We start from the raw sequence: 15,545 nt of genomic DNA, 5'->3' as shown, positions 1-15,545 counted from the left end.
CAAAGACGTGGAATCCCAAGGTGCAGGTATAGGTGGCCCACTCGATGTCCCTTGTGGTTTCCACACTCACGACTTGCTTACAGGCAGACGGAACCCCTGGAGGAAGCAACAGCCTTGTGATTTCTCAGCTCAGGCCCCAGCTCTCCTGGAGTCAGGCAGAGTCCTCAGAGCCACAGGGAAGATCACCCACCTTCCCATGGGCACAGTGTACACAGCTGTTTGTCTGGAGATGGCTGCAAATCTGGGTCTCAGGAGGGTCTGCCTTTCAGTCCTCCATGTCCTTCTCTGGGACTCTGTTCCCTTCCACCAGCCTGGCTTCTCCCATTGACCAGTCTCTGGTTCCTAGCTTCCTATTGCTCAGTGTCCTTATTACAGGTGTGTGTGCGCACACTAGACAGACAGACAAGCACACACACACACACACACACACACACACCCCTCAGCCTCTTCAACTCTGAGGCAGGAAACCACTCTCAGCAAGTGCCAAGGGTGATCTGTCTGTTTGCCAAGTGACTCTCACTGGTAGCCTATGGGTAGGTTTTAGACACAGGCTCATCCCCACAGCACCTGCCTGCTTGTGCACTTGTGTCAGGCGGGACCCAAGAAGGAGGGACCTCCCTCCTGGAACTGGCTACCTCTCCTCCCTGCCTTTCCCAGACTCCTCAGCAAGTGGGCAACAGCCCTGGCATGTGTAACTTCCTCCCTGCACACTGCCTTTCTGCCCCCCACTGGCATCTGAACTTTCTATTCATAAGGTTGTTTGCTTGTTTTTTTTTTTTTTTTTTTTTTTTTTTAATCGATACAAAGGGATGAGCCTGAAATTGTCAGAAAATACTACTGTGGATCATGAGAAAGCCAGGCAAACAGCAGTGTGCGTCCTAAGTAACATCCTGTGGGTGGAGGTCGGGGTGCTCTCACATCCCACTCCCCCCCCCCCCACGACCCCCTCCGCTCTGCCCAGAGCATGGCATGTAGCAGGTACTCCGTAAATCCTCCCTCCTCCCAGGTCTTACGTAGGCACAGAGATGCCCTAAAGGCAGGCTGGAAGAAAAGGGTCCAGGGGCTTTGATTCACTGAAATGGGAGGGTCTCTGCCTGCTTGAGGTGGGTACCTTTACGAGGGTCACTCATCCTGTGACTGTGGGACTGTCCCTCTGCACAGGGTTCACCTGCTTCTTCCCCAGGGTGGGTCCCGCTCTTCAACAAGACCCCTCCCAGTCAGGAAGACTCCAAGAGGCTGTAAGGCCAAATCCTCATGTCACAAGGACACTGAGGGATGGAGAGGGCCTCGCTCCACACGGGCCCATGGGAATGTCAGAGTGAGTGTCCTGTGTAATCTAAACCCCGACAAGCCTGATGCCTGTTACTCACAGTAGAGGATCTCGTAGTCCCCGGAATTTGACACCAGGAATTGTGAGTTCACGGACCAGTCCAAGTGGGTGATGAAGCTGGAATGGCCCTGGGAGAGGAGAACACTGGGTAAGTTTCTCTTGCCTTTCTGAGACTGGAGGACGCTATGCTGCTGCGACGAACTGGCCACATAAGCATCCCCAGGAAACAGAAAAAACGTACGGAGCACTTGCCAACTCGTGTGTACTTCCTTCCATTGTCGGTAACTCCATATATGTAGATGCAGTTGTCATGGGAGCCGATTGCTAAGAAGTTCCCATCTGCAGAAACAGGACAGACGCAAATGTGACACCAGGGTGACATCACTTGTCGTAAGAGGAAAGGCTGGGGCAGTGTCAGACCAATTCATGGACTACTCAAAAAGGAAAACATTGGGAAAACATTGTTTTTCAATGTATCTTATACTGCTTTCGAAGTTCTCATTTGAAAAATACCCATGGGATCCTGATTATAGAGGCTGGTGAAAGTTTATAAAATCTTTTCTTTCAAACTTCTAAATTATAACTTTTAGATTTATTGATTTTTATGTATGTGTATTTTGTCCACATGTATGTTTGTATATGTGTTTACCATGTACATACAGTGGCTGAAGTGGCCAGAAGAGGGCATCAGACCCCTTGGGACTGGAGTTACAGATGGTTATAAGTTGCCATGTGGGTGCTGGGAATTGGGCCCAGATCCTTTGTAAGAGCAGCTAGTGCTCTTAACCATTGGGCCCTAAATTGATAACTTTATAAATAGTATAAAATAGTATAAAACCCTTCCCTAGCCATCCCTCTCTCTAGCCTTGCAGAATGGAGACCCAGTTGCTTAGCCTCTGTAGCCACAGCCTTCCTCACAGAGCCAGGATGCTACAGGCTTTCCCATATCCTCCTGGGGGGTCCACCTCAGTGGAGCCTCCTGTGTCAAGGAAGTCTGGGCTGCTGGGTGGTAGTGCTGGTGCTGAAATGCTAGACCAGGCATTTAGTAAGGGTGACAGAGCCCTTCCCGTAGCTGTCCTACCACTAAGACAGGAAGAACGCGGAGCCTGGAGACTAGTCTAAAAACTGCCAGCATTTCCTGAGCAGGACCAGGAGAGAAGGCAGGAGGCAACATCAGAGTGGCAGCCTCAAGTTTTTGGGAGGGGTGCAGAGGATGGAGTGAGGGATGACAGGTTCCTCCAGCCAGCCTGCTGCAGGCAGGTCCTGGCTCTTGCTGACCAGCCATCCCTGTCCATGAAGCATGTGCAGACTCCTGTACACAGCCCTCAGCCAGGCTCACTAGACAGCCTTTGGAAAGTCCCGGGCAGCCACTGGCATACACCACTACTTCACCGAGTTCTGTCCCCACAGGAAGACTGCACAGGGTGGTATAGCTCAGGAAATGGTATTTTAGGATGTCCTAGCAAAATAGGGACGAGGGCAAGATTGAAACAGCCTAAACAGTCTGAGAGCCGGAAGGGAGAGAGGGCAGGCATATTTTCTGGGGGAGGGATACCACAGAAGCTGGGGTGCTGGGAAGAACATCTACCCTGCTGCCTCTGAGCAGGGCCAGGGAGCTGTGGAAATGGAGTGAGGACGTGTCCCTGCGCTAACTTCATCTGTTATGACCGCAGCCCTCTGCACTGACAACCTCACACAGAATCAATACAAAGATGAGAACAGAGAATGCACGTGGGGAACTGGGAAGCGTCTGCGAGCTGAAAACACACATCAAATGTCTGAGACAGGGCTCAGGCGGGGAGTGGGGGGGTTTATAGCTTCAAGCATCGGTACCAGGAAAGAAGGCTATCCCATAAATAACCTGTGTTTGCCTTCAGAAGTGGAAAAGCAGGAACTCAACATAAATAAACCAGAGAGGGGGAAAAAGGAAATAAATCCCAGGACAGAAAAATAGTATGAAAACCCACCAGTGTCACACGGAATTGGCTCATTGCAAACAGAATTCAGCAAGACTGACGTCAGCTTTGTCTAGCTGACTGAGCCAATGGGAGAGGGGACATCAGTTTCAGGCATCAAGGATGAGAGACAGGCTACTTGCAAGTAGCCCTGGAAAAGCCACAAGGATTATAATCAAATGCTGTACATGTCAGTGCTAACAAATTATGTAATGCAGACAAAGCAAGTTCCAAATAGACCGGTATCATTAAACTGCCTCGAAAAAACAAAAGACTCAAAATAAAGTTACATTTTTTATTTATTTTTTATTTTATTTTATTTTATTTTTGAGACAGGATTTTTCTGTGTAGCCCTGGCTGTACTGGAACTCACTTTGTAGACCAGGCTGGCCTCGAACTCAGAAATCTGCCTGCCTCTGCCTCCCAAGTGCTGGGATTAAAGGCGTGCGCCACCAATGCCTAGCCCAGTTATATTTTTTAAAGGGCATCACTTCAGCTGTTAAAAACCTCCCCAAAGCTGGATGTGTGGTGCACACCCACAGTCCCAGCAGGCAGGATGGACTGTTAGAAGTCTTAGGCTGGTGTAGGCCACCGCAGCCAAGTGTATACCGGCGATGATTACATATCAAAACCCTGGGGCTGGAGAGGTGGCCTAGTAGTTAAGAGCACTGACTGCTCTTCCAGAGGTCCTGAGTTCAATTCCCAGCAACCACACGGTGGCTCACACCCATCTGTAAAAGGATCTGATGCTCTCTTCTGGTGTGTCAGAAGGCAGTGACAGGGTACTCACATACATAAAATAAAAATAAATCTTAAAAAAAAAAAAGACCCTGTATCCAAACCAAACCAAAGTGTTCACACAAATACCACCCACAAAGCATAGCTCCACGCTGTCTCTGAATTCACGTGAATTCTGTCGGAAGGTTACTAAATGTCAGCATGCGCAGTGACCCAGGCCTGGGCCCTTAGGAATGGAAGGTTTAAGTCAGAAGAAGGTTAGTGAGTTCCAGACTCTCACCCTTCTCTTCTCCCTCTCTCCCTTTCTCTGTTCCTTTCCCTCCCTCCCTCCTTTTCTTCTTCCTATAATTATACTTCACACGCTCAGAACACAGGAGGCACGCGCCTCATCACACTCTATAAGGCCAATAGCACTGTACTAATGACATCATAGTAACTGACACTTCATACCAACGCTCCTCACAAACTTGAATGCAAAACCCTTCACAAAATAGGAACAACTTAGAAAAGACCTGAAACATGCCAACAGTATCCTATTAGAGGAATGTGAAGTTGGTTGAATGTTGGAAAGTTAATATTGCCACACTTAAAGGGAACAAACACACCTTTTCCACCTTTTGTCTTTGTTTTTGTTTTTTGTTTGTTTGTTTGTTTGTTTGTTTGTTTTTGAGACAGGGTTTCTCTGTATAGCCCTGGCTGTCCTGGAACTCACTTTGTAGACCCGACTGGCCTCAAACTCAGAAATCCACCTGCCTCTGCCTCCCGAGTGCTGGCTTTTTTTTTTTTTTTAAAGACGGGGTCTTGCTATGTAGCCCTGGCTGTCCTGGAACTCCCTATGTAAAACAAGCTGGGCTTGAGCTCCCAGAGTTCCTCCTGCCTCTGCCTCCTGAGTGCTGGGACTACAGATGTGCACAACCACACAAGGTTCAATTTCTTTTCACATTTCCCATCTTGACAGACGTAGAAAAGCATTTGACAAGCTCCAACACTTCTTATGCTGAGACCAAGCCAGACAGTAGAGAACATGCTCGTGATAAATGGTATCTCTGTCCCTGAAGAGGAAACACTGAGAACAAAACAAGAGAGTCGGCCTGACCGTCCCTGTTCACACTTTACTAGAGGAACCAGCTATGCAGTGAAAGAGGTATAAAGGCCTCTAGATCCAAAGACACAGCAAACATTTTATTTACAGATGATCTAACATCACATGAGAAAGATCCTAGGGATTTATACACTCATAAACCACACATACATACATAAACCACACATGCCCAGGCACCACGGTGCACACACGAACACTAAAAAAAATAACAGGAACAAATCTAGAAGAATAAACTCATCAAAAGGGCTGGGAGACAGATCCTCGAGACTCACACCTGCACGGCCCACGCGGCGGCTCGAGACGTCTCCCTAGTCCCAGGAACCTCTGAACTACATGTTTGTAATGCACTAATGGCATGTACCTTGGAGGGCCATGAAGGTAGCAGAGTGGTCCTTCCAAGCGGTAATGAGGTGGGAGACTCACCCTGACACCCTGTCTAATTCTGTGTTTGAGATTTTCTGTAAGATAAGTGGAGTGTAAGGCTACACGCCTATAATCCCAGCACTTGAGAGGTGGAGGCAGGGGGAATCTCTAGGAGTTCAAGGTCAACCTGGTCTACAGAGTGAGTTCCAGGGCAGCCAGGGCTACACAGAGAAACCCTGTCTGGAAAAACAGAGAGGACTAGACAGCGGGCGGGGGATTTGTAATACAAAGTTAAACCACAGCTGCACAGTGACGAAAAGGTTCGCTGTCTAGTGAGCCCTACACACCACATGCTTAAGTTAAGTCCCTTGGTGGAGCTTTGTCAACCTGTTTCTTGTACAAAACTGTATTCTTTGTGAGAATTTGAAAGCTGGATTCTGACCTGGAGAATACCGCATCACGGACAGCTGCTCATTCCCATCCGTGTGGACGGTGACCAAGTCCTTTGTCTCCGTGTCAAACACAAACCACCTGTCATAAACATGAGAGAAACGCTGTGAGCTGTTTGGTGAGATGCAAGGCTGTTTCAACAGCAGAAGTCTGTTTGCCACGGGGCATTTAAACCCACTCAGCTCTTACTCAAGAAACCCCCTCCCCCACAGCTTTCTCTACAGAAAGGAACAGGATATTGACAAACGCTCGAAGCTCTTCAGAAGTTAGCACTGATGGTTTTCTCTGGGACTTGTATGTGCATGGGAAGTGGGAAAGCTATGGGCAGGAAGGTGTGCAAACTGGGCACGAGGGCATATAGGAGCTGCAGCAGAGAGCTGTGGGCATGAGGTGCCTGCCCTAGAGCTCTGGGCCAGAGTGAGGAGATGGTGTGCTAAGTATCGGAAATGCCGCTCACAGGCCATGGCTGTGACTCCCGGCTACTGTAATCTCAGACCTGGATGACAGATGCAGAGATACTGCCTTCCTCGATACCTTTCTGGGCCTAACTACCCACCCAGGGCAGCTTCGTGGAACTTATATGTTGCTTCCAGATGGGATTTCTTGCATCTTTGGCAACCATTTACCTTAGACATCCCACTGATCTCAGTGAGGCTGGCACATAACACACGCACTGGGCTTAGCCAGAGATGTACACAGAGTGCTAGTGTTAGGTCATATATCAGCGAGTGTAACATTAGGTCACAAGTGCCATCCATTCCACCCTAGGATGCTTCAATTACGAATTCTGTCACACGCCATCTGTCAGCAGATCGACGACGGTGATGTTTATCTTGTAGGGCCTGCTGAATTAAAGCTTTGATGTCTCAAAGAGAGTTAAATGGAAGATGGTATGTATACTTGTGGGTGAGTCCCTACGTGTGTACAAGAGTGTGTGTGGGCGTTTGTACTCAAGTGCAGTGCCAGAGGAAACCAGCAGAGGGTGCCAGATCTCCCAGAAAGACAAGAGTTATGGATGGTGGTGAGCTGCCTGATGTGGGTTGGGGGGAGGGGGGGACGGGAGGGGACAAAACCTGGGTCCTCTGAAAGAGCAGTTTGTGGCTCTTAACTGCTGAGCCCTGTCCCAAGCTCCCCACAAGCATTAGTGGCTGTCCCCACATGTAGAAAAGCAGATTCAGAGTGCAACGGGCCTTTTGTTGTTGTTATTGTTGTTTTGTTCTTTTGCAAAGGACTATGGGAGGGAACATCTCAGATTGTACACCTGGAGCTACAACATACTCAGTCCCTCCTCAGCTCCCTCCTCAGCCAGGGAGCTGCTCCGCTGTCCTTCCACTTACTCTTCGCCAACCTCAGTCCTGAAAATACTAAATGGAAAAATCCAGACACTTTTCATAACTTTTACATTGTGTCTGTTCCAAGGAGAGTATTCCGTCCATGTCATCTCCGTAAGGAACCGAGTCCTTTGACCTCTCCTCAGGAGGGAGCAGGGGCAGCAGTCCAGCACAACCAGACATCTGGATACAGAACCATAGGCATAGAATGTCTAAGGCCACAACGGGTCCTCTGACCATTAGTGTTGTTCAGCTTTCTCTGAGCCGAATCACTCGGTTAAGTCTCATCACAGGCATGTATGAGAGAGCTAGGTTATACGGGTTCCGGGCCAACATTTCCAGACATCCAGCAGGGGTCTCGGCCCACATCCCTTGAGGGCTGCTCTGTTGAGTCAGACTACACAGAAGCACAGTCAAGCACTGCCACACAGTGATGCCAGCCGCGGCTCTCACCTGCTAGGCAGTGTCCCTGTGTACATGGCTTTCTCAGTCATCGGTGTTGGTGGTATCAACATATCTCAGAGACTAGAAAGACAGTCAGAGAGTGTATGTAATTGGCTCACAGGCTCACTGCTGCTACGTGGGGGAGGCTGGGGGACAAGCACAGATCTACTGCCCACCCCACGGTGGAGGAGGCTGGTGAGAGGAGGCTGAGTCTGAACATGAGGCCCAGGATCTGGGAACTTTCCCCAGTGCTGAAAGCCTCTCTAGCTGAGAAAGAGGGCCTCCTTTCTTGGGGTCTTGCAATGCTTTCTTGCCCATTTCAAAAGCGGAGGCTCCTGCTGTCGGCTCTAGGGCAGTGGTTCTCAACCTGCCTAACCCTTTAATATAGTTCCTCATGTTGTGATGACCTAAGCCATAACATTATTTTCACTGCTACTTCATAACTGTAATTTGGCTATGGTTATGAACCATAATATAAGTATCTGTGTTTTTCCATGGTCTTTGGGGGTCATGACCCACACAGGCTGAGAACCACTGCTCTAGAGCAGAATTCTGGGAGCGTTTCTAGAGCCTCTGGAGCTGGAAGCAGATGGGGTGGGGTGAGGGTGAAGCTGGGGAGGAGACGTGTTGACAGATCCGGCTTTCCTCCAGGTTTCAATTGGGAAGGACTCAGTTTCGCTTTTGAGTTTTGACTGAATGCTCAGTAAATGACTGGAACCAAGAAGATGCAGCCAGAGCTGCCATGCACTGCCCCCGCCCCAGGGAGGCTCAGCCGTCTAACTGCTCCCTGCAACTCTGCAGGCATAGGCTGTTGCGGGGCAGCGGCAGGTAGGGTGGATGCTTACCTCCCAGTCAGTGTCCCCACTGCAACCACAGACCCGGAAGGATGAAAACCAGAGGACTGAGCTGGATCCTAGAATATTTTAAAGGAAATGTAAATATGTGGCCAGACAGAGCAAGACAGCACAAACCCACCGGAGCCCTGCTCTTCTCAGACTCCACAGCTCTGAAAAGCCTCTTTTCTCCCTACAAGAGATGCAGGCCCACTTGGGTCCCTGTCACACTTCCATCACAACATATGCCTGCCTTTGGAACTTCTTTGTCCATCCTATAATCTGTCCTATCTATAGTAATCACAAAAGGCAGGCAGGTGAGTGCTCCTTTCTGGGCCATAGTTTGCACATCCGGATCTCTCTCTGTCCTCTGGCCCTGTAGGAAGCTGGTCAAAGGTGTGCTTGGTTTATCTGGGAGTACTGACCACCGCCAGTTCAGGAGTGGACATTGGAGCCACAGAGATGCTACTAGATAAACTGCAACCACAAGAGCAGATAGAGATTCCAGATGCCAGCCTCACCATCTTTAACCACTTCCTAAAGAGGTAGCTATCATTAAGCCAATATGCTGGCAGATCCCAAGTGCCCGAGACCAAACCCAACGAGCTGCTTCTGTGAACAAGCTCACCAGAACCACACAGCTGCTTTCATATGGAGGCGTGGAGAGGCTAAGGGTCCCATTCAAAGCCTCGGGGAGGGTGGACAGATGGTCTGGGACACTGCAGGGTTAGAGTTCCAGATCTGGTTCCCAAGTTTTGTTAGGTCAAAGCAGTTAGCTGTCTGGCAAGGGGCAGGGAGGTGGAGCGTCAGGGTGCTCAGCAGGCAGCTGTGTCCACGGAACCACAAGGGTGTTGCTGTCCCTGACGACCTCTGCTGTAGGAGTGCCTACCCTCAGTGCCGGTGCTCAGCTGTGACAGCCTTCACTGCAAGTGGAGGACAGGAGCACCGGAGCCAGTCTTGGGCTGTTGGACATACCAGCAGCTTTCCAGGGAATGAAGGGATGATACGGCAAAAGGGCTGTTTCCTTAGGTGGGGTGTGTGAGTTGTCAGGACACAAGCAACCCAGCAAGGCTGCCTGAGGTTCATGGTGCTGCGATGCAACAACCTGGCCTGGGCTTGGGAGTCAGCCTGAGCTGGGTGGCTGAGCCACATGCTTTACACGTGGGCAAGCGTTTCCCCTGAACGCATGTAAGTACGTCAATGGGCATGCCTGGTAAGCCCCAGAGATCAGAAAAAGGTGTCAGATATCCTGAACTGGAGTTATAGACGGTTGCAAATTGTCATGTAAGTGTTGGGAACTGAACACAGTCCTCTGCAAAGAGCAGTTGGTGCCCTTAATCACAGGGTCACCCCTAGCTCCTGCTTACTAACTCCGTGACCTTTACAAGTAACTCTGCCACTCCCTTCCCCATCTCCTGATCAATAGAGTCAGAGCAAAGCTAAAGTTCTTCAACCGGAAGGTCTAGGGTGTGTGTGTGTGTGTGTGTGTGTGTGTGTGTGTGTGTGTGTGTGTGTGTGTGTGTGTGTGTATTGTACGATGCATTCACAGCCGGGGTGCCAACAGCTCAAGAATACAGGCCTGATTTCCACACAGTGAAGGGATTTTTGACTCTCTGATAAGAAATCTGTTTCCCCTGTGAAGTTCAAAATGAATGTGATGTCTTTGCCACCGAACTCCAGAGAGGGAGAGATGAAGCTGCATATTCTCAGTGTGGCCTGTAACCTATGTAAGATGTGCCGTCACAGGACACGGGATATTCACGGGGCTTTCTAGCACTTTGGTCCATTAAGACCCTGCTCTCAGGAGCGCTGACAGCCCTGCCAGGAAACGCTAACTCCTGCTGCTGTTCAGAATAATATGGGTAAGAATGCTTGAAACATTCTCAAAAGCAACACAATTATTAAAAGGTAAAATATTGCATTTAGACTTCTTTTTTTGTTTGTTTTGTTTTGTTTTGTTTTGTTTTGTTTCAAGACAGGGTTTCTCTGTATAGTCCTGGCTATCCTGGAACTTACTTTGTTAGACAGGCTAGCCTCGAATTCAGAAATCTGCCTGCCTCAGCCTCCCGAGTGCTGGGATCAAAGGCGTGTGCCACCACGCACGGCTACATTTAGACTTCTTATCACTGTTTTATTTTTAGAAATTTTCTTAAATTTTTGAGTATTTTGAGAATCAAATAATATATAAAAAATTTGTTATATTCTTTTATATAACAAGTTTTTATAAAACTTTTATATTCATATCCTTTTATACCCTAAAATTATCATTAATGAATATTTTCTACTATCCATAACTGAGGATCCTATATCTAATGTTGAATACTAAATTGTTTCAAAACATTCAAAATAGTCTTTGGGAGTTAAACATAGTAAAAGCATAAAATATTAAAAATGAACCTTTAAGAAATATATTCCAGCCGAGCGGTGATGGCGCACGCCTTTAATTCCAGCACTTGGGAGGCAGAGGCAAGAGGATTTCTGAGTTCGAGGCCAGCCTGGTCTACAAAGTGAGTTCCAGGACAGCCAGGGCTATACAGAGAAACCCTGTCTCAAAAAACCAAAAAGAAAAAAAAAAAAAGAAATATATTCCAAAGCCCTTATTTGATACCACCTGACATAGAGAGAGAGTATTTAAAACGCATTACATATCTGTGTACATTGTCTAACTATAAGCTTACTTTAAAACGATTATCAGTAAAAACAAAAAAGATTATCAGTGTTTCTAGAAGAGAAATTATTTCATCAATAAGTATATTTTAAAATTTTCAAAATAGCAAAACTCTTTGAAGTTAAACATTAAGAAAATTCTAATTTCAAGCACAGTGAGAAAAATTATCAGTGATATTTCCATGATGTTTGTAGAACATGATTTTAATATTTTCAACTGTTAATATTCAACAAACAGAATAATTATTTGAAGATATATTTCGTTGTTATGTCTCCCTTTTCATTTCTGATTTTATTAATTTGGATACTGTCTCTGGTTAGTCTGGCTAAGGGTTTATCTATTTTGTTGATTTTTCTCAAAGAACCAGCTCCTGGTTTTGTTGATTCTTTGTACAGTTCTTTTTGTTTCTATTTGGTTGATTTCAGTCCTGAGTTGGATTATTTCCTTCCATCTACTCCTCTTGGGGGTATTTGCGTCTTTTTGTTCTAGAGCGTTCAGGTATGCTGTCAAGCGGCTAGTGTACGCTCTTCCACTTTCTTTTCGGAGGCACTCAGAGCTTGGGGTTTTCCTCTTAGAACTGCTTTCATTGTTTCCCATAAGTTTTGCTAGGATGTGTCTTCATTTTCATTAAATTATAAAAAGCCATTAGTTTTTTTTATTTCTTCCTTGACCAAGTTATCATTGAGTAGAGCATTGTTCAGCTTCTATGTGTGTGTGGGCTTTCTGTTGTTTTTGTTGGTATTTAAGATCAGCCTTAGGCCATGGTAATCTGATAGGATGCATGGGATGATTTCATTCTTCTTGTATCCCTTGAGGCCTGTTTTGTGACCAATTATACGGTCTTTTCGTTTGTTTGTTTTTCGAGACAGGGTTTCTCTGTGTAGCCCTGGCTGTCCTGGAACTCACTCTGTAGACCAGGCTGGCCTCGAACTCAGAAATCCGCCTGCCTCTGCCTCCTGAGTGCTGGGATTAAAGGTGTGTGCCACCACCACCCGGCTATACAATCAATTTTGGAGAAGCTCGAATGAGGTGCTGAGAAGAAGGTATATATATATATATATTGCTTTAGGATGAAATGTTCTATAAATATCTGTTCAATTCATTTGTTTCATAACTTCTGTTAGTTTCACTGTGTCTCTGTTTAGTTTGTGTTTCCATGATATGTCCATTGATGAGAGTTGGGTGTTGGAGTCTCCCACTATTACCATGTGGGGTGTGATGTGTGCTTTGAGCTTTAGTAAAGTTTCTTTTATGAATGTGGGTACCCTTGCATTTTGAACATAAATGTTCAGAATTGAGAGTTTATCTTGGTAAATTTTTCTTTTAACCAGTATGAAGTGTCCTTCTTTATCTTTTTTGATAACTTTTGGTTGAAAGTTGATTTTATTCCATATTAGAATGGCTACTCCAGCTTGTTTCTTGGGACCATTTGCTTGGAAAATAATTTTCCAACCTTTTACTCTGAGGTAGTGTCTGCCTTTGTCACTGAGGTGTGTTTTCTGTATGCAGCAAAATGCTGGGTCCTGTCTATGTATCCAGTCTGTTAGTCTATGTCTTTTTGGGGGAATTGAGTCTATTGATGTTAAAAGATGTTAAGGAAAAGTGATTGTTACTTCCTGTTATTTTTGTTGTTAGAGCTGGAATAATGTTTGTGTGGCTTTCTTCTTCTGGGTTTCTTGCTTTTTCTAGGGTGCAGTTTCCCTCCTTGTGTTGGTGTTTCCCATCTATTATCCATTGTAGGGCTGGATTTATGGAAAGATATTGTGTAAATTTGGTTTTGTCATGGAATATCTTGGTTTCTTCGTCTATGGTAATTGAGAGTTTTGCTGGGTATAGTAGCTTGGGTTGGCATTTGTGTTCTCTTAGGGTCTGTATGACATCTGCCTAGGATCTTCTAGCTTTCATAGTCTCTGGTGAGAAGTCTGGTGTAATTCTGATAGGTCTGCCTTTATATGTTGACCTTTATCCCTTACTGCTTGTAATATTCTTTCTTTGTTTAGTGCATTTGGTGTTTTGATTATTATGTGACAGGAGGCATTTCTTTTCTGGTCCAGTCTATTTGGAGTTCTGTAGATTTCTTGTATGTTCATGGGCATCTCTTTCTTTAGGGTAGGGAAGTTTTCTTCTATAATTTTGTTGAAGATATTTACCAGCCCTCTTTAAGTTGGGAATCTTCACTCACTTCTATACCTACTAGCCTTAGGTTTGGTCTTCTCATTGTGTCCTGGATTTCCTGGATGTTTTGTGTCAGGAGCTTTTTGCATTTTGCATTTTCTTTGACTGTTGTGTCAATGTTTTCTATGGTATCTTCTGTACCTGAGATTCTCTCTTCTATCTCTTGTATTCTGTTGGTGATGCTTGCATCTATGACTCCTGATATCTTTCCTAGGTTTTTTAACTCTAGGGTTGTCTCCCTTTCTGATTTCTTTATTGTTTCTATTTCCATTTTTAGAACTTGGATGGTTTTGTTCATTTCCTTTGCCTGTTTGGTTGTGTTTTCCCGTAATTCTTTAAGGGATTTTTGTGTTTCCTCTTTAAGGGCTTCTAGCTGTTTACCTGTATTCTCCTGTATTTCTTTCAGGGAGTTATTTATGGCCTTCTTAAAGTCCTCTATCACCATCATGAGAAGTGATTTTAGGTCTGAATCTTGCTTTCTGTGTGATGGTGTCTTGCTATGGTGGGAGAATTGGGTTCTGATGATGCCAAGTAACCTTGGTTTCTGTTGCTGATGTTCTTATGCTTGCCTCCTGCCACATGATTATTAGCACTACCTGCCCTTGCTATATCTTACTGGAGCCTGCCCTTCCTGTGATCCTGGTTGTGTAAGAACTCCTCAGAGTTCATCTGTCACTGTGATTCTGGGATCCTGGGATCCTGAGATCCTGAGATCCTGGGTGTGTCAGAGCTCCTGGGAGTCAAGCTGTCTCTGGGACCCTGAGATCCTGGTGTGACCAAGCTCCTGGGATCCTGTGGTCCTAGGCATGTTAGAATACCTGGGAGTGGAGCTTCTTCTGGGTTCAGAGTTGCACCCAAGATCTGCTCAGAGCACTGGCCCAGACAGGAAGGAACCTGTGCCACTGGTCAGGCGGAGTTCCTGGGTGCCTGGGTCCCACTGGTCCCTGTTACTTCTGGTGTTGGGGCAGATGTTGTGTCCTCCTCACCTCTGATCCTATGATCCTGGGTGTGTTAAAGCGCTTGGGAGTGGAGCTTCCTCTGGGTGTTGTGGGACTGGCTCTGAGCCTATCCTTTTCACTGTTAATTCATACAAAGATATATCCCAGAAGAGTTTTTGTAAGAAGACTGGAAATGCAGCACGCACACTTACTTACCTCTATGATTTTGTCCCAGACTGGCCGGTGACCGACAGCGTCCCAGAGAGTGGCATGTTTGTCATGTCCACAAGTCAGGAACTGAGGCTTGGAGGCATGGATGGCTAGCCCCCAGAGCTCATCGGTGTGGCCCTATAAAAGAACCAAGACAAAGGGACTCTGAGATCCCACCATCACAACGGCACCCCCGAAGGACCGTCTCATGAGCTCTTTCCTCTCAAGCTTAATCATGCCACAGAACACCGAACTGAAGCAGGAGGTCACCACACTGGGAAACTCACACGCGTCCATATTAACGGGGAAATGCAAGAGCTTGGCATTTGCCAAGTTGACGATACCTGAGTGATGGGTGTGAAGTCCCCTGACAAGGTGCCTTGCAGGACAAAGTTTCTAGTAGTGCCTATCAAGATGACGTTGCCCTTCCCTTCGGCTACTGTCCGTATTGGGCCAAACTGCTCAGGAATCTGTGTGGGGAAAAGTCACATGCAAACAAAGACTTAAGATTTCATTCAATTGGTTTTTGGCTTTTTTGGGTTTGTTGTTGTTTTGTTTGTTTTAAGAGAAGGTGTCATTATGTAGTCCAGGCTAGCCTTGAACTTACTGTGCAAGCGAGGCCGGCCTCAATCTCTTCTGATTTAGTCTCCCAAGTGCTAGGATTACAGGTCTGCATTTAGCTTGGGCATCAAAAATATTGGAATCACGTGATAGCTCTTGTGATAGCCTTTATAGAGACCATTATATAAACCCAGAAAAGGGGCTCAGTTATACAGATACCAGAACCAACTGCTGAGCAGTGATCAAAACCCCAAAGTACTCAATGTGTGCACACTCAAGAGCATGTGCATGTGTGTATTGTGTATGCACACACATGTGTGCTTGCCTGATAGTAGTGCTAGGGGTAGAACCTAGGACCTCTCCAATCCAGGCAAGGATTCACCTTTACTTTTTAAACTATAAACATTTTAAGTATCTTAAATGAATAGGCGGAATAAAGTTTTAGCA

At 46.4% G+C, this 15,545-nt stretch overlaps 1 protein-coding gene across 15 annotated transcripts in view; it reads right to left on the bottom strand.

Annotated features, from left to right (window-relative positions):
• Positions 1 to 15,545, bottom strand: part of Eml1 (echinoderm microtubule associated protein like 1) — a 168,575-nt gene that overhangs the window by 3,254 nt on the left and 149,776 nt on the right. For all 15 annotated transcript variants that reach the window (XM_017315168.1, NM_001286346.1, NM_001286347.1 and 12 more), the window contains 7 exons: positions 14,882 to 15,007; positions 14,544 to 14,675; positions 8,559 to 8,626; positions 5,931 to 6,019; positions 1,572 to 1,669; positions 1,371 to 1,458; positions 1 to 96 (listed from right to left, as the gene is read on the bottom strand). In XM_017315168.1, coding sequence (XP_017170657.1) covers positions 1 to 96; positions 1,371 to 1,458; positions 1,572 to 1,669; positions 5,931 to 6,019; positions 8,559 to 8,626; positions 14,544 to 14,675; positions 14,882 to 15,007 — 697 coding nt within the window. The remainder of the gene's footprint in view (positions 97 to 1,370; positions 1,459 to 1,571; positions 1,670 to 5,930; positions 6,020 to 8,558; positions 8,627 to 14,543; positions 14,676 to 14,881; positions 15,008 to 15,545) is intronic.

Source organism: Mus musculus, chromosome 12 (assembly GCF_000001635.26).
Source record: "Mus musculus strain C57BL/6J chromosome 12, GRCm38.p6 C57BL/6J".
NCBI lineage: Eukaryota > Metazoa > Chordata > Mammalia > Rodentia > Muridae > Mus > Mus musculus.
Note: the sequence above shows the minus strand (reverse complement) of the source record. Positions and strands in the feature narration are given on the sequence as shown.